Source organism: Martes martes (assembly GCF_963455335.1).
Source record: "Martes martes genome assembly, chromosome: 1".
Classification (NCBI taxonomy): domain Eukaryota; kingdom Metazoa; phylum Chordata; class Mammalia; order Carnivora; family Mustelidae; genus Martes; species Martes martes.
In genome coordinates, this window is record NC_137888.1 from 134,727,869 (window position 1) to 134,754,997 (window position 27,129).

The 27,129-nt window shown below is 38.6% G+C and overlaps 1 protein-coding gene across 1 annotated transcript in view; it reads right to left on the reverse strand.

The window, feature by feature from the left end:
* The window catches only part of EFHB (EF-hand domain family member B), a gene marked incomplete at its 5' end in the record, with an annotated part of 53,617 nt that overhangs the window by 18,271 nt on the left and 8,217 nt on the right, over positions 1 to 27,129 (reverse strand). The window contains 7 exons of the mRNA XM_080810490.1: positions 473 to 540; positions 1,118 to 1,201; positions 6,706 to 6,835; positions 10,502 to 10,612; positions 11,829 to 12,012; positions 12,715 to 12,858; positions 13,324 to 13,386. Coding sequence (XP_080666616.1) covers positions 473 to 540; positions 1,118 to 1,201; positions 6,706 to 6,835; positions 10,502 to 10,612; positions 11,829 to 12,012; positions 12,715 to 12,858; positions 13,324 to 13,386 — 784 coding nt within the window. The remainder of the gene's footprint in view (positions 1 to 472; positions 541 to 1,117; positions 1,202 to 6,705; positions 6,836 to 10,501; positions 10,613 to 11,828; positions 12,013 to 12,714; positions 12,859 to 13,323; positions 13,387 to 27,129) is intronic.

Sequence of the window (27,129 nt, forward strand, 5' to 3'; positions counted from 1 at the left end):
CCAACTTGCATGTGCTTAGAATTAATCCGGGAATATCGTAAAATGCAGTTTCAGTTTCAGTAGGTCTGGTGTGGAGCCTGAGATTCTGCAATGCTAAGAAACTTGCAGGGGACACCAAGACAGCCAGTCTGCAGACCACGTTCTGAGTAACAAGGGCCTAGCACAGTGCTGGAATTCATTAAAAAGCTGCCTCAGATCACCTTGGCTTATTTAATACAAGCCATGTTTATTTTCTAAATAAAGTTCTGAGCCTTGACACTTTAGGTATTCATTCACAAAAGCTTTAAACTGTGCCTATTTCAAACACGATATGAACATTTTTTTCTTTTTTGTGCTACAAACTGTTCATTAATGTGAATGTAACATTTTAAGCCTTTAAAATTAGAAGTTTGAAGGAAGGAGATGGTGAATTCAACCACATAACTTTGTGAGGATGTTATTGTTTTTTTAAGGAGAAAGTTTGTATATTTACCATACTCCTCAGCACGGAGACAAGCTCCAAATGTGTGGTCTGGGGGAACATTCATTGTTTCTGCAATGCTATCAAAGAAAACAAATCCTTTAGTTAAAATACTCACCACATGGCATCTCTGGAATTTAAAATATGTTTGCCATATGTTTTTAATAGCCTGTATTTCTCCTGTAACCAAACTATGAGGATCAAACAGAAGTTCTCCTGCCCATCTTCTGTCTAATCTTCCACTTGCACGGGCAATGCTTAAACACCTTCCCTGGCTTTCAAAAGCCCGGATTTAAAAAGAAAATTAAGAACATACTCAAAGCAGAATATGGAAATAGAGACAGACAGGAAGACAGACAGAGACAGGGAAGAGAGAGAGAAAAAATGTAACACGATAAGTTAAATTTCTAACACCCCAGAAATAAAGCTTTACATAAAATTCTCTTGCCCTCCTTCTCTGAATGCCCTCTTCATCTCAGGGGACTCAGCACCTTCCTAGAACCCCAGGCCCTAGAGAAGCTAAGAGAGTTCCCTGACTAACACAAAGGGATGACTTTCTTACTTAACGGATAGAACCTAATAGAAAACAAACCAACATTTACCCCAAGAGTACTTCACCCAAAGACATTATTGATTCAAACTTAATTATTAACTTACGGGTCTAAAACTCTTCCAAGTTTATGCTGAAACTTTTCTTTGAAATCATCAACTCTTTTGGATACAATCTTAGCTCCTTTTTTCCTATAAAATTAGAAAACTGTCAAGCATTTCTATTACCAAGTATTCCTGGCAGCCAAATATATATATATATATATATATACACACACACACACACACACACACACACACACACACACATATATATATACACACAATGAGGAATACCCAAGTGTCGTTTGTTCTTTTTATTTCTTAATTATTATTTATTTATTTATTTATTTATTTTAGAGAGAGAGAGCACCAGTAGGAAGGGGAGGGGGCAAAAAGAGGGAGAGAATCTTAGGCAGGCTCCATATCCAGCATGGAGACCCACATGGGGCTTGAACTCAAGACCCTGAGATCCTGACCTGAGCTGAAATCAAGAGTTGGACACTTAACCAACTGAGCCGCCCAGGCACCCCTTGGAATACCACAGTATCATTTGGGCCATCAAAACATACACATAATTTCAAGAAAAGTTATATGCTAAAAAAAAAAAAAGCTATATATGTTCATTCTTCTATCACTTATATTCTATTATAAAGATAAGTTTACAATTGAATAAAATATTTGGTCTAAAGAATAAGACAAGCAGATTTAAAAATTTTTCAGTAAACAGAGGCGCCTGGGTGGCTCTGTTGGTTAAGCGACAGCCTTCAGCTCAGGTCATATCCTGGAGTCCCAGGATCAAGTTCCGCATCAGGCTCCCTGCTTGGTGGGGAGTCTGCTTCTCCCTCTGACCCTCCTTCTTCTCATGCTCTCTCTCTCTCTTTCTCTCTCTCAAATAAATAAGTAAAATCTTAAAAAAAAATTTAAAAATTTTTCAGTAAGCAAAACCAAGGTGTTAACATCATCATCAAAAATGCAACTACTAAAATTTCTAGAAGAAAATTAAGCACCAAATAAGTAAATAACAGAAGGATATAAACAGATAATTCACATCAAGTAAGCAAATATATGGAGACTAATAAATCTATAATAAAATAATAAGAAAGTTGTACTTTGAACACAGTACATAAGCAAATAGAGACAGACAGACAGACAGACAGACAGAGAGAATACCCAACACTGATTGGCACAACGTATGATAAAACACTTGTTAGATTGCTTGTGCAAATTGCTGTAATCCTTTTGGAAATAATTTGGTAATATGATTCAAAAAGCATAAAAATGGTCATTCCCTTTTATCTATGTCTGGGAACCAGTCCTAGGAAGATAATCCACACAATAATTTAAAATGTGGGTAAGTTATAGATATAAAAATGATTGTAGCCTCACTGACTACAAAGGAAAAAAAAAAGAAGATAAATGTTTGATCATGGAGGGCAATTATGTCACATTAACAAGAATACACTTCACATGCATTTTAAATGTTAGTTATTAAGAATACACAACAATATAAAATTATTTTATGTTAAGTGAAAAAGCAGGATATAAAATAGGATTGTGCTCTGATTAAAGGTATGCAAACGTTTACACAGGAAGCTACACTAGAAAGAAATACATTAAAAAGATAATAATGGTTGAATTTTGGTGACAGGATTATGGGTGATTTTATTTTGCCAATTTTCTGTAACATAATTTCATTACTTTTATCACTGTGATTAAATGAACAAGGTTTCTTTTGAGAACTGGAAAATTACAACACTACTATTTAATAACATTAAAGTTAATAAATTCTCTATTGTTTTGTTAAGACTAAAAACAATGAACATTTAATTCTTAAACTCCATTTGCTTTTAAAACTATTTCCTCTACTATAGAAATACCGAGCTGAATAAATTTCTGGAGAAGAGTGACACTCTGTGGAGAAACAAAAGATGAAATACAAAGTAATTCATCTCTTCTGTCTTCATTTACTTCCCATGAGTTCAAAAAGGGGAAAAAAGAACAATACGGTATAGTCGGAATAAATCAATGCAGTTTAAGGGCCATAATTTGAACAAATAAAGTTGACATTCTAAAAACCAGTTCCAAAAGGCATAATTAGGAACATGCAGGGATGAAGTGGGGGAGAGAATATAAGTCACAAAGCCTATTCCTTTTGCCCTAAAATTGACTGGATTATGTTTTTGGGAGAAGTAGAAAGTATCTGCAAGCGGTCATCTATGTCGAAATATCCATAACTGCAACATCATTGCACAGCCTCACAGCATTCACTAAACAACTTGAAATGAAGGCCTCCATGTGAATTATTTCAACCACACACACACACTCACCAGTCACATGAAGATTCTGATTTATCAAACCAAAGGTTGTAAGAAGAGTACAGATAGAGGTAGCTTTACAGAGGAACTATATCCCTTAAAAGTTGAGCGTAAACCAAGTTTACATAAAAATATAAAATTGAGATACCTTAAAATGTAAACATACTTAACTCCAAAACACTGAAGGGTGAATTAATGAGTTCTTTTTTAAAGATTTTATTTATTTATTTGAGAGAGAGACAGAGTGGGAGGGGCAGGGACAGAGGGAGAGGGAAAGAAAGAGAGAGGATCTCAAGCAGGTTTCACACTGAGTGTGGAGCCCAGAGCCTAGAGCCTGTTGCAGGGCTCAATCCCATGACCCTGAGGTCATGACCTGATCTCACAACCCTGAGATTATGACCTGAGCCAAAACCAAAAGTCAGACACTCAACACACTGAGCTACCCAGGGTGCCCCAGTGAATCCTTTTTAAAATCCAGCAAACCAAAGCAATAAAGAATTATTGTTTTAGCAATAATTAAGTTTTGAAATATAAGAAGTATGATCAAATAAAGCATAGTTCCAGTAACAACGTTTCCTTGGGGATAGAAACAAGTTGGATGAAAATGAACCCTGAATATTACCTGCTTTTACAAATTCAGTGTATTTTTTAAATTTTGATATAATTGGCATATAACATTGCATTAATTTGGGGTATACTCGGTGTATTTTTCTATGACTATCCCACCAAAACATTGATAAATATGTCCTTGTTAATAACCTAACGGTTCTGCTCTTAAGGTTTTCTTAAGGACCACATTATCAGGGCACCTGGGTGGCTCAGGTCATGATGCTCAAGTCCTGCATCGGGCTCCCTGCTCAGGGGGAAGCCTGCTTCTGCCTCTGCCTGCCGCTCCCCCTGCTTGAGCTCTCTCTCTATCTCCCTCTCTTTCAAATAAATAAATAAAATCTATTTAAAAAAAAAGAACCGTATGATTGTCAATGTGTTTATTTCAGGTCTTTTATAAATTGATAGCAGATTTCTAAGTGGGATAAACCATATTTTGTTATCACCCACTAAGCATTAATTTCTATATTTAATGATATTTATCAACAGTCCTTAAATATTTAAATAAATATTTAAATCGTTTCTTCGTTTTTCCTTTATATGTGGCTTAACTGCTTTAATATTAATCAGTTAACAAAAATTTGTTATATGACCTCTTCTGTACTCCAAAGAAAACTATCTCATATGGGTTTAATAGAATATTATAAGAACTTATTTGGTGTTTGTGTTTTACCATTATTGTTTTTGAATAATTCAAGTATTGGAAACTCATTTAACAAAAAAGTAGAAGAGGAATGGAAATCGATATTCTGTGATCACAGAATCCAGTGGCTATAAACCGGGTATAGTGGTTAGGGGCAGCCTCTGGAGCCACACTGCTTGGGTTTTATTCCTACCCCTAGTACTTCTTAGCGGCACACTATTGGGTAAATGATTTAACTTCTGTGGACCTCAGTTTCTTCATCTGTAAAATGGAAAGGATAAAAATTATAATGCACCTACCTCCCAGAGTTATTGGTAGGATTAATTCACTACCATGTAAAGCGCTTAGCCCTCCCCATCTAGCTCCTGTAACAGGGAGCTCCTATCACCGGGACCAGACAGACAAATGAGCCAGGCAGTTTGGGTATCTGTGGGAATGCAAACTTTACGTGCACACTGAGACCCGTGGAGTCTTGGATGGCCAGTTGTCTCCTTTAAAGAGGGCAGAGGGCAAAACAAATCCACTCCCAGCACTGATGTGTAGAAGTGCAAGTGCGAGGTATTAGGTTCCTGTGATTGCTGCAACAAATTCCCACAAACCAGTGACTTTAAACAACAAAAACCTTCTCCCATAACTCTGGAGGCCAAAAGTCAGAAGTCAAAATGTCAGCAAGGCTGTATTCTTTCCAAACGCTCTAGGGGAGAGTCTATTCATTGCTCTTCCAACATTTGGAGGTTATTTGGCATTCTTTGACCTTTCTTGGGTTGAGCCCATATCACTCCAATCTCCTCCATGAACATCTCTCTCACCTCTTCTCTATGTATTTTCCTCTTCTTTCTGAAATCTCCCTCCACCTTCCTTTATAAGGACACTTATCACTGGATTTAGGGTCCACACAGATAATCTAAAATGACCTCTTTATCTCAGGATTGTTAACTTAATTACACTTACAAAGACCCTTTCCGTACATAAGGTAACATTCATAGGTTCTAGGAATCAGAATAAATACGTGTCTTTTGGGGGGGAGGGTACCATTCAAGCCACTACTTCAGTATTTCCAATCTTCTGATTTTTTAAGCATGGTAGGAAATATGAATTTTTATTGCTAACCTCCCAATGCTTAAATATTGGCTTATATATACAATATAACACAGAAAATAAAAAATTAAGGAACTTTAATTTTCTAGGTAAGTAGTCATATATAGAATTAAGCCATAAAAGGTCACAGTTTGCAAGACTTAAATCAGATACTCAGGTGCCCAACTAACTACTAAAAAAACTGAATGATAAATGACAGTACAATTATATGTGATAAGATTGTCTTATAGAGATCAGAAAGCTGTATCTTTAAGAAACATGAATAGTGTTGGGGTGCCCGGGTGGCACAGTGGACTAAGCATCTGACTCTTGGTTTCAGCTCAGGTTGTGATCTTGGGGTCGCGAGATCTTGGGTTCATGAGATCAAGCCCCATGTCGAGCCCCACATTGGGCTCTGCGCTCAGCAGAGTCTGCCTGTGTTTCTCTTCCCCTCTCCCTCTGCCCACCCCCTCTAAAATAAATCTTTAAAAAAAGAAAAGAAAAAAACATGAATAGGGTTGATTCTATAGATGAAAAACATACATATATCTTCAGATCTGCTATTTATAAAGGCATCAAGTAATTTAGAATGACACACTTGCACAGTATCATGGTTACCTCTGCAAGAACTGGACAGTTTGGAAGACATACTACTATATATATTTTCCTATTAGTTTTATGTTTGAACCATGTCAATGTATTACACCCCTTAAAAAAATAAATTTAATCAACAACTCTTCTTTATATATTTTTTTAAGATTTTATTCATTTATTTGACAGAGAGAGAGAGATCACAAGTAGGCAGGGAGACAGGCAGAGAGAGGAGGAAGCAGGCCTTCCGTGGAGCAGAGAGCCCGATGCGGGGCTCAATCCCAGAACCCCGGGATCATGAGCTGAGCCGAAGGCAGAGGCTTTAACCCACTGAGCCACCCAGGCGCCCCAACAACTCTTCTTTAAAGTCCATGTGACATATATTTAATACCTGTTTCAAGACCCAATATAATTAAACTTACATTTGTAGCTCATGGAGCCAATATAAAGTTTTTGCCATGGCTCTTCCATCATTAAAATGTGGTGTTGGAACCCCATACAAGTTAAACCTATGGAAACTTGATGGGTTATACTTTCGATTCTTTGCTTCTCCTATGAAAAAAAAGAGGAAGCAACACAAATAACCTTATCTTGCCAGAAGCACATTATGCTCTCATTGACGCTGAAAATGAGAGTGGGAACTAAATGCAATTGTAACAGTGCCAGGATTGCACAGATTTGGCTACAGAGGACAAGCACTCTCCTATGTTAGCTGGGAGACTGGCAAGACAAGAGTTTCTGTGTTAATACTTGGTTAAGTAAGTCGAGAAATGATGTAGGAGAAAGACATATAAATGATGAAAAATTCAGGCCCCATTAATGTTACAGAAATCCTGAAGATCAGGGGAGGTACTGCAGTGCTTTGAGACCCCAGCTGTCCTTTCCACTCTGCTAAGATCTGAGAGGCTGTTGTTGTATACTTGTTCTCACAGAGATTTGGTGAGATCATCAGAACATTGCAACCCTCCCTTTTCATTATAATCACTTATCACATATTAGGAACTGAAGCCTGAGAACCCAAAGGGAGGTCTTTATATTTAAGATCTAACACTGTACTTTTTTCCAGTCATGATGTAGTATTAGTTTTCTATTTTCTAGATAAGAAAAGTAAGACTAGGGGTGCCTGGGTAGCTCAGTCGTTGAGCATCTGCTGTTGGCTCAGGTCATGATGCCAGGGTCCTGGGGTCAACCCCCGCATCAGGCTCCCTGCTCAGCGGGATCCTGCTTCTCCCTCTCCCACTCTCCCTTCTTGTGTTTACTGTCTCGCTGTGTCAAATAACGAAATAAATTAAAAAAAAAAAAAAAGAAAAGACTAAAACTAAAGATCAACTAAAAGTTTAAAGAAATGATGGAGATTCAGCCTCGCTAGTAACTCAAACAATGTAAATAAAAACAATAATGTGAAATCATAATTTGTCTCTCAGTTAAGTAAAAATAAAGAAGATGGGAAAGCTCACTATTAAGGAGGATGTGGAGAAATGCAAATTCTAAAATACTATGGGTGTGAGGGCAAATTGGGGCAGCTACTTGGGTGAATGGTTTACTCTAAGAGTAAATATTTTGAATGCTCATAAATCTAGGAATATATCCTAAAAGAATATATCATATTCACAAAGATATATAGGCAATGTTACTTGTAATACTGAAAAATACGGTATAGATAACTGACATGAAAATGCAACTAAGGTATTTCATTAAATGGGGGAAAAGGAAATAGAAAAAAGTATATGCAGTGGGGAACAAAACACATGTATATTCTCATATACAAACACACAAAGAAAGGCATCTATGAAAGTATCATCTGGGGGTGCCTGGGTGACTCAATGGGTTAAAGCCTCTGCCTTCGGCTCAGGTCATGATCCCGGGGTCCTGGGACCGAGCTCTACATCGGGGTCTCTACTCAGCGGGGAGCCTGCTTCCTCCTCTCTCTGCCTGCCTCTCTGCCTACTTGTGATCTCTGTCTGTCAAATAAATAAAATCTTAAAAAAAAAAAGTATCACCTGTGAAAGATTGGGAATTAAGGAAGATTTTCTTTGTATTTTAATTACTTGTAATGACTAAAATTAAGTGTATTTTTAAAATGTTATGTATTTATTGTTATTGAGTGGTGCTCTTGACATAGTATTTTAAATAAAAAATATTCAATGTATGAAGCAGGTTCCCCAAAAGCACTGGGAATATCATCCTTCTTAACTAAAGATAGATGGCTTATTTCATGCAGGTTAGAAAGACGTTCAATATATCAAATATAGTTATCTATGGCGTATGGAATTTCAATGTTAACATATACTTTCTCCTTATTTTTTTGAGATTTGAATGTATGCGTGTGTGTGTGTGTGTGTGTGTGTGTGTGTGTGTGTGTGTTTTAATATTTATTTAAGTTAAGTAAACTCTACCCCCAATGTAGGGCTCGAACTCATGACTCCGAGATCAAGAGTCACATGCTCTTCCAACTGTGCCAGCCAGACACCCCAAAGATTTGTTTTAAATAATTTCTACACCCAGGGCTCAAACTTACATCCCCGAGATCATGAGTTGCATGCTCTAACAGCTGAATCAGCCAGATGCCTGCCCCATTTTATTGAGATATTTAAATTCTCTACAATTATTATGTGTTTTATAATAAAAAAATAAAGCTGCTTTCGTTAGGAGAAAAAATAAGGACAATATTAAAGAGATTGGATTCTGTGCCTTTTCAAGAGGTCAATGAGGCTTCCATAAAAATCAGCAAATGAAGGTCATGTCAGTCATTTTATAGTCTATTAGAGCTCTTTTAAAAGTAAAAAAAAAATCTATTGTTCATTTTCCTCCAACTGCTAAATGCATATAAGATATCTAATTACAGGTTTTCTACCTGTATTTTACAGGTTGTATTGAAAACAATTAAAAGTCATTGGATTTTGGGGCGCCTGGGTGGTTCAGTGGGTTAAAGCCTCTGCTTTCGGCTCAGGTCATGGTCTCAAGGTCCTGGGATCGAGCCCCGCATCGGGCTCTCTGCTCAGCAGGGAGCCTGCTTCCTCCTCTCTCTCTGCCTGCCTCTCTGCCTACTTGTGATCTCTGTCTGTCAAATAAATAATTAAAAAAAAATTCATTGGATTTTATTGTACAATACATACTAAACTTTTTCAAAAAATGAATAAGATATTTTCACAAGAGAGGGAGAGAGGAAAGGAGGAATAAGGGAAGGGAGGACTCGAAGGAGGAAAGGAAGAAAAGGAGGGAGACAGGGAAGTAGATGGGGTACCAGTGACTGGTGATGGAGTAAGGGGAAGTGGGAGCAGCGTGAATGGGAAGGCAGAGATAATCTCAAGACTGGATGTGTTCAAGTGTAGAGGAAGCAGCAGCGACTGACATGAAAGAAGAGAATGACAGATTCCAGACAGTAGAGCAATGGGCATAGGAAGGGCACAGAGAAGAACTATGGTTGGGGTGAGAGGCTCGAGAAGGAGGAGAAAAAGTAAAAATAAGAGAAAGAAAGGATGAGAAGGTCCTTGTGCTTCAGTAAAGGGCAAGTCTTGCTTCTAGCTAATGAGGATTGAGTTCATGAATCAATCCCATACAATCCAATGGCTTTCTCAGGACATACATCAGAGTCTAATTCCCAATCTATTATATCAAGATTCCACTAGCATCAACATGTCAACAACTAAGTTGTATTTCATAGCACTGTAAACATCTAATGCCTCTTAGTTGTGCTATAGAACACTTCTAGTAATGAGCTACATTAGACAAGATCACATAGTAGTAGTAGTAGTGGTAGTAGTAGTAGTAGTAGTAGTAATTGAGCCCCTACTATGTTCTAGGCACTATGGATGCATTTTGCAGGTACTCACCTAATCCTCACAATATTATTATCCCCATTTTAGAAATTAATGGACAAGCAAGTATTTGAACCTATTCTATCTGATTCAAAAAATTGTGTACTGACCATTACCCAATCTAAGTCCTTAGAATAATCCTGACATTTGAATAAGAACAGTATTTTTTAAGCCTAAAACTAACATGTAACCTTTCTTAGATGTTTTTCCTTTTAATAATACATACATTTCTACATTTTATATACAAAATGCCTAAATATATGTGTTCCTAGTTATGAGGGTTTATGACCTTATGAATAAGTTACTATTTACTGATCACTTACTATATGCCAGGCATTACTTTATGCACATAATCTCCTTTATTCCTCTTCAGGTCTATTTTACACAGGAAGACACTTACCCACATAATAATCATTGTGAGAAACAATATACAAATCATGTCCTTCCTTTCCTTCCTTAAATACTTCTTCGTAGGATTTTGGTGGATTCACCACATCTCTAGCAGGTGAGTCTGAAGGAAGAATTAATGAAATCAGTTTTAAGGTATCTTTTATCTATTTATGACATATTTAAATTGACCAGAACAAATGACAATGAGGTATGGCAATGACACAAACTACATGGGCATTCTGAGAGAACACAAATGAAGATTTAGCAAGAAAGACAGGACACCACCTATGTGTTACTGTCCTCGGGACCCCCATTTGACCTGGTCACTCCCTCGAATTCTGAAGAATATCCGAATATTTCTTTGCAGGATAAAGAAAAATGGAAGTTGAGGTCCCCTTTGGTAAGACCACTAGAGAGAGAGAGAGAGAGAGGAGGAGACATGAAAAAGAGAGGAGGAGATAAATGTGAAACAGGTGGAAGGAAAAATGCCCAACAACATGGCAGAAGGCTGGGGCTTCAGAAGAAACAATGGCCTGTGACCAATTCCATTATAAGCTGTTGTTCGTTGAAAGATGCACTCTACTTCCTCTCATAATGAGAGTGAAGTTCTGCTCTACAAGCTGCCTGCATTTGGCATATGTGGGTAGACACTGTGGATTTGCTCAGATGGAGAGCAGTACACAGCATTTGACAAACTTATTTGTTCTGTGGTCTGCTTCATTGAGTTAAGAGTTATGAACACATCAGGGGCGCCTGGGTGGCTCAGTCGGGTAAGCCACTGCCTTCAGCTCAGGTCATGCATCCAGGGTCCTGGGATCGAGTCCCGCATTGGGCTCCTTGCTCGGCAGGGAGCCTGCTTCTCTCTCCGCCTCTGCCTGCCACTCTGCCTGCTTGTGCGCTCGTGCTCTCTCTCTCTCTCTCTCTGACAAATGAATAAATAAAAATCTTTAAAAAAAGAAAGAGTTATGAACACATCAGAAGCATTGGTGGAAATAAAACCCACAAATGCATGTCCAGGGAAAACGGATTGAGGACTTCGTAGCTGGCTCCAGTATCAACTTTCTTGAATCTCTCTCCTGTCTCTTTATACGATCTCTATTATACTCATTGCATCTGTTTCCAAAAGCTGAATTTTTACTGCCTTGGTACACATAAACTCTAAGGATTCTGGGTCTGAGAGTCATTTTCTTGCTATGAATCATCATTTACACCACCACCAAGTGCTGCATCAACAAGATATTTCATCCCGTTTTCTAAGAAGACATTGATGTTCCTTCCTTTTTTTTTTTTTTTTTTTGGAAGACATTTCACCATCCAACTCCCCATCACTTTTTTACAACCTCTGATGACTGTTGTCCCAAACGTTGTATTGAGTACATCCAGGCCTTTAGGTAATCCTGGCGTTTGATCATGAGATCTTCCTAGTGGTGCCCGTTGATTGCTAAAATATACTGATTCCTTTTTATCTTTAAGTTTCTGTTGAAATGTTGTTATAGGCTGTGGGTTGATCAATACCTTTGCCTAAAGAAATCATATAAAGCACAGATATAACAACAGAAAAAAGCAAAAATCTGAAAACTAAAACTAATCCATAGCTGGGGAGAAGAGAATGTGATTGTGGAAAAACATTTAATTATCCTTGCCTTTGCTCATCTCTTCAAATCAACTGTCAGCATTGGAGCTCTGTAGCTGACACATGCCCCACATGAACTTCACTGAGGCCCTAAGGTTTATAAGAAGAGTGCCCTGATTATTTGATGCGGATTCTAGAAAAGCGGGAATGACAAGTACAAGAATCACGCGATTGCCACAAGCGCTCTCCAGAAGTATAGATCGGGTCTTCAGAATCTAGACTGCCCAGTTAACACAGATAACAGTCAGTCCACTCCCCGAAATTCTATACAAGCACTCTGCTGTGCCTCAATGTTCTATCACCCAGCCTTCATCCTCTCCGTTCTCTAACAAAGCCTGACAGCATTTCTCTTTACCCTGAGAAAATGGAGTGCAACTTGGCTTGTGTTATCTGAGGTGAAAAAATGTAGATTGTCTCTACAATCTAATTTCTCTACAGTCTCTTGGCTGTTGCTGCTTGGATTTTTTTTTCACTACTCAAAAGTAAGAGTGGGAAGGAAATTGGAACTGATGATTTCATTAATACCTCATTCATGCATTTGCACCTTAGTAAGTTAATAATGTACAGGGAAAAAAAGGAAAAGAAGTTACCGGTATCGAAATTTTAGATCTTATTCCATGTGTCAAATAAGGAGCAATTTGGGGATCCTTTGCTCTACCATAAAATACTCTCTCAGCTCCAGCAGGTGGATATCTATAGTTGAAAAATTTTTTTGCCTCAGGTGGAGTAACTAGCTATAGTGAGACAAGAAAACAGAATTAAGAACAGTTTTTAAAATATTACGATTAACCTATCCCAATCAGTGAACACCATTGCATGAGTGTAATAAGTACATGAGGAACTACAGACCCACATAATGAAACTTCCTAAAATGTGTTTTATAGAAATAAATGTCATATTTCAAAAGTTATATCTAGAAAACAACCAAGAAGTACTCAGGTTAGAAAGCATACCATAAATGACTATTTTCTATAGAAATAAAAGGTATCTCCAATGGTTTTTATAGAGCTAAAAATTGTAAGCCTGGAGTTTTCACTTCCTTGAACAAAATCACTAGAAGGTCTCAAAATACAGTAAAGAATCAAAATTGACCACATTAAGTTTATACAGCTTTCTTAAGGAACATTGAGAGTTGTCTTAAGAGACAACTTAAGAGACAAACCTAAGGGTTTACAAAAATGCGTATTGAAAATGCTCACCCTGGGAAGTTTTTCAGTCAAACAGGTTGCAACTCTGTCTCCAACAGGAATAACTTTTCCTGCCTAAGGGGAGAAAAAAAAAAAACAACAAGCAAGTAGTTGGTCATTGTCAGGAAAGAGGGGGAGTATTTTGAAGAATGGCATTTATTTTTAATCTGGCCTGTGCATCTAATGCTACAAAGTTACTCTGAATGGTTTAACACGATTAAGAAAAAGATGCAATACAGCAAATCTAAAGTAATCCTGATTTATAATACAAACATTAAAGCTAAATATATATAAGTATATCTTTTTTACAGCACTAGCTTTGTCAGTGATTCCATCCAGTTATGGGATCTCTATGACATGCTGAGGGAGTCAACTTTCAGAAATAACGTTTAATTATCAGTTGTACTATGTCATCAGTACAATGAGAGTATGGTTGTGTTCAAGCTAAATTCAGGATAAAATGTTAGGTACTTCTGAGTGTGTGTGTGTGGTATGTTTGCATATGAGTGTATTTCCACCAACAGCCTAACTTTCCACATAGGCAAATATGTCACTTCTGGCCAAGCTCCTTCAGTGAATGGCCCCAATGCACTTGATTTCCTTCACTTAATTGTTTTTTAAACTTCTTTTTTTAAAGATTTTTATTTATTTATTTATTCATCAGATACAGAGAGAGAGAGAGAGAGAGAGAGAGGAAGAGGGAGAAGCAGGCTCTCCGCAGGGCAGGGACCCCAAAGTGGGACTTGATCCCAGGACCCTGGGACCATGACCTGAGCCAAAGGCAGCCGTTTAACCCACTGAGCCACCCAGGCACTCTCCTTTACTTAATTCTAACTCGGGTCTTATCTGTCCTTCCTTTGCCCAAGGCAAAGATTACAATTATTCCCAGCAGTGCACTTTTTATCTATTTCTCCTTTGTCATTTCAAGGCAGCTGATCATTACTTCTGGAAAGGATAAGTTTTGTTTGTTTTCTTTTTTAATTAACATATAATGTATTATTTGTTTTGGGGGTGCAGGTCTGTGATTCAACAATCTTACACAATACACAGTACTCACCACAACACACACCTTCCCCAATGTCCATGACCCAGCCACTCCACCCCATCATTCCCACCCCTCAAGCAATTCTAGTTTGTTTCCTAGGATTAAGAGTCTTAGGGTTTGTCTCCCTCTCTGGTTTCATCTTACTTTATTTTTTCCTCTCTTCCCCTTTGATCCTCTGCCTTGTTTCTTAAATTCCACAAATCAGTGAGATATATATAATTGTCTTTCTCTGATTAACTAAGCTAAGTAATTAGGTCAGCATAATACCCTCTAGTTCCAACCACATCATTGCAAATGGCAAGATGTCATTTTTTGATGGCTGAGTAGTATTCCCTTGTGTATATATACACCACATCTTCTTTTTTTTTTCTTTTTTTTTTTTTAATTTTTTATTTATTTTCAGCGTAACAGTATTCATTGTTTTTTCACCACACCCAGTGCTCCATGCAATCTGTGCCCTCCCTAATACCCACCACCTGGTTCCCCCACCCTCCCACCCCACCCCTTCAAAACCCTCAGGTTGTTTTTCAGTACACCACATCTTCTTTATTCATTCATTGGTTGTTGGACATCTAGGCTTTTTCCATGGTTTGTCTACTGTGGACATTGCTGCTATAAACATTGGGGTGCAAGTGCCCCTTTGGATCACCACCTTTGTTTCTTTGGGATAAATACTGAGTAGTGCAATTGCTGGGTCAGATGGTAGCTATATTTTCGACTTTTTTTTTTTTAAAGATTTTATTTATTCATTTGACAGACAGATCACAATTAGGCAGGGAGGCAGGGAGGCAGGCAGAGAGAGAGGAGGAAGCAAGCCCCCCGCCCGGCAGAGAGCTGGATGTGGGGCTCGATCCCAGGACTGTGGGATCATGACCCGAGCCGAAGGCAGAGGCTCAACCCATTGAGCCACCCAGGTGCCCCTATTTTCGACTTTTTGAGGAACCTCCATACTGTTTTCCAGAGTGGCTGCACCAGTTTGCATTCCCACCAACAATGTAAGAAGTTTCCCCTTTCTCTCCATCCTCACCAATGCCTGCCATTTCCTGTCGTTAATTTTAGCCATTCTGACTGGTATGAGGTGGTACCTCACTGGGATTTTGATTTGCATTTCCCTGATGCCAAGTGATGTGGAGCACTTTTTCATGTGTCTGTTGACCATTTGGATGTCTTCTTTGAAGAAATGTCTGTTCATGTCTTCTGCTCATTTCTTGATTGAATTACTTGTTCTTTGGGTGTTGAGTTTGATAAATTCTTTATAGATTTTGGATACTAGCCCCTTAATCTGATAAGATATTTGCAAATATCTTCTCCCATTCTGTCAGTTGTTTTTTGGTTTTATTGACTGTTTCCTTTGCTGTGCAAAAGCTTTATCTTGATGAAGTCCCAATAGTTCATTTTTGCCTCTTTTTCCCTTGCCTTTATTTCCCTTGCCTTTGGAGATGTGTCTGGCAGGAAGTTGCTGTGGCCAACGTGGAAGAGATTGCTGCCTGTGTTCTCCTCAGGGCTTTTGATGGATTCCTCTCTCACATTCAAGTCTTTCATCCATTTTGAGTCTATTTTTGTGTATGGCATAAGGAAGTGGTCCAGTTTCATTCTTCTGCATGTGGCTGTCCAATTTTCCCAACACCATTTGTTGAAGAGACTATCTTTTTCCTTTGGACATTCTTTCCTGCTTCATCGAAGATTAGTTGACCATAGAGTTGGAAGTCCATTTCTGAGTTCCTTATTCTGTTCCATTGATCTGTGTGTTTATTTTTGTGCCAGTACCATACTGTCTTGATGATGACAGCTTTGCAATAGAGCTTAAAGTCTGGAACTGTGACGCCACCACATAAGTTTCTTAAAAAAAAAAAAAAAAGTCTTACACTATTGGTGGGAATGCAAACTGGTGTAGTATGGAAGTTCCTCAAAAAGTTAAAAATAGAGCTACTCTATGACCCAGTGATGAAGGACAATTGGAAGAAAGGCAGGCAGAGACAAGGGACCCCCACCCGAAGAGGAAACCACCCTTAAAAGGATTTCACAAGGAGCCCTCCACCCTTTTTTATGTGATGGATAGATGACAGAAACTTGATTAGATGACAGGCTCATGGACAGTGGATCAGATTAAAACAGCTCACCAACAAGTCCATAAAAACTCCTAGACTTAGAAACTCTGGTGGCAACCCTCTTGGGTCCCCACCCTCTTCAGGAGCTTTGTACTATCACTCAATAGATTTTGCTTTGCTGCCCACCACTCTTCATCTGGTCTACCCCTTCATTATTCGAGGCAGCATGACCAAGAACCTCGGGCACTGAAGGAGAAGAAAATCCTGCAACACCAATAATTGCACTACTAGGTATTTATCTGAAGGATACAAACATACTGATTTAAAGGGACACGCCAATGTTTATAGTAGCAATGTTCACAATAGCCAAAATATGGAAAGAGCCCAGATGCCCATTGACAGATGAATGGAAAAGATGTGATAAATGTGTATGTGTGTGTGTGTGTGTGTGTGATATATGTGTGTATATATGTTATATATATATGACACATATATGCATATATAATAATATATAATATATAATGGAATCTATAATGGAATATTACTCAGCCATCAAAAGAATGAAATCTTGCCATTTGCAACAATGTGGATGGAACTAGGGGGTATTATGCTAAGTGAAATAAGTCAGAGAAGGACAAATACCATATGATTTCACTCATGTGGAATTTAAGAAACAAAACAAATGAACATAGGGGAAGGGAAGAGAAAATAAGATGAAAATGGGGGAAGAATATGTGATGCTTATGTAGGAAATAAACTGTAGGAAATAAACTGAGGATTGCTGAAGGGGAGGTGGGTTAGGGGAAGGAATAATTCGATGATGGGCATTAAGAAGGACACTTGATGTAATGAGCACTGGGTGTTATATGCAACTGCTGAACAACTAAATTCTATTCCTTTTTTTTAAAAATGCTATTCCTGAAACTAATAATAAAGTATATGTTAACTAAATTGAATTTAAATAAAGAATTTTTAAATACCCTGATAGCCAAATAAAAAAAAATAATAAAATAGGTTGCCTGGGTCACTCAGTTGGTTAAGCGTCTGCCTTTGGCTCAGGTCATGATCTCACGGTCCTGGGATCAAGTCTGGTGTTGGGCTCCCTGTTCCACAGGGAGTCTGCTTCTCCCTCTGCCCCTCCTCCCACTCATTCTTTCAATCTCTCTCTCTCAAATAAAAAAAAAAATAAATAAAATCTTCAAATAAATAAATAAAATTTTAAAAATTAAAAACTAAGGGAAAAAATTTCCCATAATGAGTGTTTTGGGTCTTCAGAGGAGCATGGAGGAATCAGGATGGAAAAAAGCAGAGAGATTAACAGTTGGGTGGATGGATGAATGTGTAGATGTTGGCAGGGGGACAGATATATTAAATAAATGGATGGCTAGATGAAAATAGAGACACGTGAGGTGTCTGCATATGTCCAACTCTTCGTTTTGGTTCAGGTGGTGATCTCAGGGTCATGAGATCCAGCCCCACATTGCGCCCTGTACTCAGCTCAGAGTCTGCTTAAGATTCTTTCTCCCTCTCTGTTTGCTCCCCCCCAACCCTGAATATGCTCTCTCTTTCTCTCTAAAATAAATAAATCTTTTTAAAAAACTATATAGGGACACCTGGGTCGCTCAGCCAGCTAAGCGCCTGCCTTTGGCTCTGATCATGATCCCAGGGTCCTGGGATCACGTTGGACTCCTTGCTTAACGGAGAGCCTGCTTCTGCCTCTGCCTGCTGTTCTCCCTGCTTGTGCTTCCTCTCTCTGACAAATAAATAAAATCTTAAAAAAAAAAAACTATATAAATAGACACATGGATATAGATGGGGTTGTAAATAGACACATGGATAGAGGTGGGGTTGTGGAAGGTTTTTATTACGTTAAGTGTTGAGTGCAGAATTCCTCTTAGGGGGAGAACCATCGGTTTAAGAGAGTATCTAGATAACATCTCCGGGTATAAAAGAGGAAGCCCACAGACATGACTAGACAGAGAATTTAACTGCTTTGCTAAAAAGTAGATAAAAATATGAACTATTGATGGGCTAGACTAAGGAAGGAAGGGTTAAAGGAAATAATAAATAAGACTGAGGAGAAGGTGGGAGGAAGAAAAGATCTTGCAGCTAGTGAGAGGCCAGGAGGCACAAGACAAGAAGTCAGCCAATGAGAAGCAGTCCAACTTTAACGCCAAATCTTAAGTAAATTTTACTCATAAAATACATTATGTGAAAAAAAACTTGTGTAAAAAAGGATAGGGACTGTGTTGTAAATTGGGTTAAAGCAGAGTACAGAAAAGGGAAGAGATATACAAGTGATTTTTAATTAAGCTAAAAATTGTAAGAAATCTCAGAAATATCATGAAACATAAAGTCTCTCCTGCTATACCTGTTATGGGAGCTCCAGCCATTCTTTTAAATATTCAACGGAAAGATGGCCTCATTAGGCTGAAGAACATGGGGATAGTCAGGCAGCTATTTATGTGAGTGATAGAAAGATAGAAAGAAGGATGGATTGATTGATGGGTCAATCAGTCTGTGGCCTGTTAGATAATTCTACTGGCTTCCCTTCCAAATGTTTGACAGTAAATAATCTAGGTTTTCATCATTGTAAACATTTTTTGGACAGAAATGCCCTTAGAATTCCTCATAGACTTGCCCACATGAAAGCAATTTGACTACAAATCAGCAGAACATCAGATGTCCTCATGCTATTTGACTGGAGACACAAAAATGGAAGCCATTATGTCTGATTTTTATCTAGAGTGTCATAATATGTCTGACAACTCTCCCTCAGCCCACCTCAGTCATGGATCTTTTTTTATTTCAGTTGTTCTCAAAGGGTGCTTATTTACCAATTTGAGGTATGAAGGGTAGCAGAATAAAGATTATTGTGATCTGATTATTCTAAGAAACAGCAGATGAGAAGGAAGCGCTGAAAACAAGAGTAGAAGTTACCCTTTCATAAGGGATATTTACATTTTACAAAGGAAATCATTGTAAAGGTATCTCCCTCTCTGTACCAGGAAAAAAAAAAAAGGATACCTCTAAGTCTCCAGTCTTACCAATGGCGAAGCGCTGACTTAAATCTGATAACAAATTTTACCCTTGTTAAGCAGGGTTCTCCTGGCAATTCCCCATAACTTGACTTCCCTTTACCCCAACATCTTTCTTTTCTCTTTAACTTAAGATGGTATTTCAGGAGGTGGCTTGGGCCATATTGGGGAGTTAGTCAGTCTTTCTGGGTATATCCCATGTATGTATGAGGTCTATATATTTTAAAACTTCTGTTTGTTTTTCTCTTGCTACTCTGTCTTTTATAACAGAGGCTCTCAGCCAAGAACACAGAAGAGTAGAGAGAAAATTATTTTTCCTCCCCTATAGTTTCTCCACCAAGCCCCACAACATAAATATGTTCTTTTTCTTCAAAGCCTACACTTTGAATCTAGCTATCCCAAACATACTCCAAGTTTGGTGAAAATTTGTTGTGTCATTTTTCATTCTGGTCCACTAAGTGGCAAACAATGAAATTGTGTTTTATTTATACAGACATAAATTAAACACACTAAATATAATAGGCAAATAAATAAATTACGGTATCTTCAATTGATATACTGTTGTAGAATCATTTAAAATGATGTATATAAATAATTTTGAATAGTATAAAAATGCTCATGACAAAATGGGAATTAAAACAAAAATGTAAATTTGCATGATACAAATACACAGAACCACACCTCTATATGCAGCAGTACGTACAGAATACATAGACAAAAATTGCCAGTTGTGATTCTGCTTGAGAGGTGAGATTACAAGTGACTTATTTTCATTGTGCTATTCTCAATATTTTATTACCATGTATTGCTCTTTTGTAAAGCAAAAGAAAGCAATAAAATTACCAAAAAGTCTATAACCAACATCAACTAGAAGAAAAACAGCAGCAAGAGCACTAGAAACTAAAAATGATAATCAAGTACATCCAGACCCAAGACAGAATTTAGGAGCAGCTGTAATGGTCACCTCGAGTTTTACTTCCTGAACTCTAATAGGTGGCTTAGAGTGATCCTAAGGACCTCCCTTACCTGAGAAGAACAATTATCTTCCTGGAGACTTTTTGTTGCCACAGCGGGTATCAGAATCCAGCCAAGAAATGTAACCAAACATTAAGTGTAACCCTACCCCCCAACAAGCCAAAAAACACACTCTCTCATACTGTGAACTCCTGGCAGGGACCTCTTCATGCACTGCCAAGGATGGGTAGAGCTCCTTAGCACTGTGTTTCCCAAACTTTAGTCCCATGAACACTTATAATTAATGAATATATATATATATTTAATTCTGCTGGCAAAAACTTGAGAAATGCTGGATTAGTAATGTACATTTAAATCTCAAAAGGAAGGATCATTTAATGATTTTCCACTAATTTGACCTTGGAGGTTTTATTGATCTGTGATACAAAACTAACCTTGCATGCAAAGTCATATAGGAAACCCCAGCTGGAGTTTCATTTTTCTCAGTGTTTCTACTACTGACCTCATTTATAAAAATAAAAGTCATATTTTCCAAGGTTGGTAATCAAAGAAAAATCTCCATATAGGCAAGACAATGGGTTTTCAATAACATAAATCTTGTCCTCTTCCTCTTCAAGATTTCTTTCCAATTACTATATCTCGACCACAGACTGATTTTAGAAAAAGAAGTGCTGCACCCTTAACTCTTGGGTTCAAACTTACATTAATGCCGCACAATATAACTAAGACCAGCCTGGAATAAATACTTTAATAATTACCAGTAGATTTTTCTAAGGGGAGAGAGAGAGGTAGATATAGTCTCAAACCCAAGGAAGATAAAAGAAACTGTTTTACAAGAAATCTTTATCTACATCTTTGGGGTTCCTGCAGAAAGGACTCACCACCTAAATTATCACTTACCTCCATATAGTATTGTTTTCGCACCTATCACCCAGAAGGATAAGCCCATGCACCCCCAAGTTCAAGTCAAACATTTATACATGATACAGATACATAGAGGATGACATCTGGTTCAAAAGCACTAGAAAAATGAAAGCCTGTTATTATTTTCTTTCTCTTTCTTTCTTTCTTTTCTTTCTTGCTTTCTTTTCCTCTTTCCTTCAAAATTAACTTTTGTCTAAGTAATACATGTTCTTTGCTCAAAAACCAAAGGATTGTAATAAAAAACGGCATTTCTCTGCTCCATTTGTACCTAGTTCTACTTTCTAGAGCCAGCTATCTTCTATACTTTCAGCCATTTCTTTTGATACTTATCTTCATGTTTCTAAACCCTTATACTGTTATATATTGATTACTTTCAGATAATCAAAAAAATCAGATTAATTTCAGATAACTGCTACCCTTTTATGGTGGAGAAGGTTGTAGCTCTCTTCCACCACCACTACTTCCCTTCTCTCATCCTTAATATGGGTACATTATACTTTTTAATAAAGCCAATTGTGTTTATATTATCATAACTGTTCACTCTTGAACCAAGAAGGTATATTATATATATTATATTATATCACATTATATTATATTTTTCCTAGTCTTAGCCTTTGCATTTGTTTTGTTAACATGTCTATTTCTAAATTTTTCCAAATGCTCCAACTGATCTGTCAAATTTCTAGAGTGCTTTTGTTTGTTTGTTTTTTAATAAACTCTCTCCTATAACCCTTCCTCCTCCTGGTTCAATCTTAGCTGGTTGCTTTTAGGTCTGGAGCACAGCTCTTGTCCTCGAAATTTTTCTTTTGCCATTCTTCAGAGCTAAATTGCCCATTCCCTAAAACCCAACTATTACTCTTTTGGGTGTATAGCCCCATTTCACTGAAGTAATTTCTTTAGTCATTTCCCAAGAAAGAATGCATGAAACGCCAAATTCTGATTCCATCTGTAAAAAATAAAACAAAAAAAAATGGGCTCAAAATGGAGCCACTTCTGTTTAGCCCCATGTCAGCAAACTAGGACTTAATATCTAACCTAATTGCAGTCTCAGCCAGTCCCAGGAATGGAATTTTAAATCAATCACTCTGGAATTTCCTGAACAACATTAATAAGGTCATCTGCTTGATAGACCCCACCCTTTCCCAAAGAAAGGTGACCTTGCCTGTAATAATCTTTTCTCTTTATTAATGACTTCCTTGTCCCCACCCCCTTCTGCTTGTAAAAACCTTCCATTTTGTACAGCTTCTCGGAGCTCTTTTCCACTTACTAAAGGGGATACTGATTTTGGTTCATGACTTGTTGAAAAAAGCCCATTAGATCTTCCAATTTATTCAGTTGAATTTTTTAACAGATTCCTGAAAATATCCTTATTCTATCCTTATGTTTGGCTAATAGTCTGGCTAGGTATAAAACACAAAGTAGCAAATAATTTTCTCAATTTTTGAAGGCATTATCCAATATCCCTTAAGAGGTGGTCTGGGGGGCACCTGATGGCTCAGTCAATTAAACATCGCCTTCAGCTCAGGATCAGGTCATGATCCCAGGGTCTTGGGATCAAGCCCCACATCAGGCTCTCTTCTCAGCATGGAGCCTTCTTCTCCCCCTCCCTCTGCCTGTTGCTCCACCAGCTTGTCAAATAACTAAAATCTTTAAAAAAAAAAAAAAAAGTGGTCTGGGGCACCAAGCTGGCTCGATTAGTATAGCATGCAACTCTTGATCTTGGGGTTCTGAGTTCAAGGCCTACAGTGGGCTGGGTGAAGACGTTACTTGGAAAAAAAAAAAAAAAAGAGGTGGTCTTGCTGTTTAGAAGTCTAATGCAGTTCTGGGACCTTGGGTGGCTCAGTCGCTTAAGTAGCTGCCTTCAGCTCAGGTCATAATCCTGGGATCCTGGGATCAAGTCCCGCATCAGGCTCCTTGGTTGGCAGGGAGCCTGCTTCTCTCTCTCCCTCTGCCCGCGCCACTCTGCCTGTTTGTGCTCTCTCTGTATCAAATAAATAAAATCTTTAAAAAAAAAAAAAGCAGACATTAAAAAAAAGTCTAATGCAGTTCTGAATTTTGTTCCATTGTGCGTGACTTTTTTTCCCCGTGGAAGTATTTAGAATCATCTCTGTATTTCCAGTTTTCAGAAATTTTGCAACAATGATGCATGGTATGGGTTGTCTTTCCTTCATTTGGAATTAACTCCTTGTAATCTTGATTTGTATCCTAAATTCAAAGAAATTTTGCTGTATTTCCTTGATAACTTTCTCTACTTCATTTTATCTATTCTCTCTTTCTGTACATACTTTTTTGTTATTGTTGTTTTTAAAGATTTTATTTATTTATTTGACAAAGAGAGAGAGAGCAAGAAAGGGAACACAAGCAGGGGGAGTGGGAGAGTGAGAAGCAGGTTTCCTCGCCAAGCAGGGAGCCCAACCGACCATAGGGCCCAATCCCAGGACCCTGGGATCATGACCTGAGCCTAAGGCAGAAACCCAACAACTGAGCCACCCAGGTGCCCCTCCTTCTGGACCTACTTTTAATTAAATGTATCTGAATATTTCTAATCTTCGTCTTAATGTCTGGGAAATGTCCTTTTTTTAATCCTCCTGATTTCATTGAATTTTTAGTTAGACTATATTTAGTTCTGAAAATTTCTGTCCTTTTTTTTTTTTTTTAAAGATTTTGTTTAAAGTTCTGTCCTTTTAAAAGTTGCCATCTCGGGACGCCTGTGTGGCTCAGTTGGTTGGGCCACTGCCTTCGGCTCCGGTCATGGTCCCGGGGTCCTGGGATCGAGTCCCACAGTGGGCTCCTTGCTCAGCGGGGAGCCTCCTTCTCTCGCTGCCTCTGCCTGCCTCTCTGCCTGCTTGTGTGTACTCTCTCTCTGACAAATAAATAAATAAAATCTTTAAAAAAATAAAAAATAAAAAATTTTTTTTAAAAAGTTGCCATCTCATTGTATGGATGCAACATCCTTTATCTCTCAAGTAATCTCTTTTGTTTACATTTTCTTCTGTTCCCTCTGTGCTTTTGTGTTTCCTATTACCTTGTTTTGGCCACTTGCTTTCAAGCTGAAGTCTGATCATTATATTAAAAAGTTAAGCACTACAAAGATGATTAGTAGTGTGTGTGTGTTGCAGGATTTGTTGAGTCTTTGGTTTTCCTATAAGGTGATCAGATGATGAGGAAGCCTTTATTTTGGTGGAATCCCCAGTTTCATTTTTTTTCCCTCTAGAATATTCAGAACTTCCAGAGAATAGTAATAATGGTAATAATAGCTGATAATTACAGACCACATAGCAGTGTGCTGGACATTGTTCTAAGTGTTTTATATGTATTTATTTGCATGTATATTTTATATGTATTAATTCATTTTGTACTCAATGATTTCCACAAAGTAGGTGTGCAAATGAGGCACAGAGAGGCTGAGTGGCAGAATTATACTACTTGATATACTGGCAGATACTTGAACCAAAGCAGGTTGGCTTTCAAATCTCTCCTCTTACTCATGATCCTCCATTGCCTCTATGCACTGCCTACTGGTGAGAGGGCTGGCTTTCCTCCTCGCTGTTGGCCCTCCTGGGGCCCACTGGGGGAAGCAGCTAGGGAAACCCCATTACAGAAAGTACACTTTGACTTATTAATGTCCCATTTTGGGGTGCTTGGGTGGCTCAGTGGGTTAAGCCTCTGCCTTTGGCTCTGGTCATGATCCCAGGGTCCTGGAATCTAGCCCCACATCGGGCTGTCTGCTCAGCAAGGAGCCTACTCCCCACCCCACAGCGCCCCCCCATCCCGCCTGCCTCTCTGCCTTTTTTTTTTTTACGATTTTATTTATTTATTTGACAGACAGAGATCACAAGTAGGCAGAGAGGCAGGCAGAGAAAGAGAGGAGGAAGCAGGCTCCCTGCTGAGCAGAGAGCCTGCTGTGGGGCTCGATCCCAGGACCCTGAGATCATGACCTGAGCTGAAGGCAGAGGCTTTAACCCACTGAGCCACCCAGGCGCCCCCTCTCTGCCTTTTTGTGATCTCTCTCTGTCATAAATAAATAAAATCTTTAAGAAATAATATCCCATTTTCAGCATGGACCTATACCCCTGACTTCCCTTGGCCTTGGTGTCTTTGACATTAAAAACTGTTTTGAGAAAATAAATCCACAGATTTGGTGGAAGGGAGGGAATCAGATTTGGTGTGGAGAGGTAGGGAGTCAGGACAGCATAGGATGGAAAAGTGGACCTAGATACCGAACTGTGCTGAATATGAACATTCAACTAAACTTGACTTTCAGATCCAAGCTTTACTACACTTTCTTCCAAGACCTGAGCTTCTCAGGGATTATTCCAGGCAAACTAGGTCATACATGGTGGAAATTACCACCTGATTTCCCTCAAATTTCATTTTCTTCTGTGCTACAAAATCAGTTGTCATATATCCATTGCCTCTTTTCTAAAGTTTATTGAAATTTCTTTTTTTTCTTCATATTTTATTTATTTATTTGTCAGAGAGAGAGAGAGAAATCGCACACACAAGGAGGGTCAGGGGGAGAGGGAGAAGCAGACTCCCCGCCAAGTAGGGAGCCCAACATGGGACTCGATCCCAGGACCCTGGGATCATGACTGAGTCATGATCTGAGTCAAAGGCAGCTGCTTAACCAACTCTGCCACCCAGGTGTCCCTAAAATTTACTTAAATTTCTTAACTGTTGTCTCTCTTCTCTGTTTCACTTTTTCTTATGGTTTATTATCTTAAAAAAAAAACTATTACAGGCATCAAAAATCAAAAAATTAGCATTGATATAACATTAGTATCTAATTTACAGACACCATTCAAATATCACCAGTTGCTCCAATATTGTCCTTTATAACAAAAGGAACAAACCCAAGAGTACAGTGTGATTATTTGGCTCCTCTGAGCAGCAGATACCATGGTTAGGCATATAAGAGATTTATTAGGGAAAGCACTTATGAAAGATAACAGGGGAGGAGTGAGTAGGGAGAACTTTCAGACTATGATACCCCTGAAAGGAGAGAGAAAAGGAAGTGTTAAGAAGGAAGAGCATGGGGGCGCCTGGGTGGCTCAGTGGGCTAGGCCGCTGCCTTCGGCTCGGGTCGTGATCTCAGGGTCCTGGGATCGAGTCCCGCAGCAGGCTCTCTGCTCAGCGGGGAGCCTGCTTCCCTCTCTCTCTCTCTCTGCCCGCCTCTCTATCTACTTGTGATCTCTCTCTGTCAAATAAATAAATAAAATCTTTAAAAAAAAAAAAAAAAGAAGGAAGAGCATGAAGGGCACCTGAGTGGCTCAGCTGGCTGAGTGACCGACTCTTGATTTCTGCTCAGGGTCTTGGGATCAAGCCCCGAGTCTGGCCCAGTGGTCTGCTTAGGATTCTCTTTCTCTCCCTCTCCCTCCATTTCTCTCCAAGCTCACACATTCATGTGTGTGCACACTCACTCTCTCTCAAATAAATAAATATTAAAAAAGAAGAAGGGGGAGGAAGAAGAGCTTCAGACTACCTCACAGTTCTGAGAAAATTTTGGCCAGCCCAATGAGTGGTTTCTGAGACTAAGTTTCCCATTAAAGAAATCTGGTTGGGTAAAAAGAGTCCAATCCTAGGATCCCCATCATGTTCAATCACTGGGAGCATCAGTGTGGCAATAGCTTCATGGGGGCAGCAGGAGGAAGCTATCAGTTGGCCATGCTCCCCACAGCAGGTCCTCTTGAAGGGACGTAGGAGCCAGGGACCTCCATAGCCACCACACCTGCATAGCATTTAATTGCCATGTCTCTTTTGTCTCCGTCAGTTAGGAACAGTTCCTAAT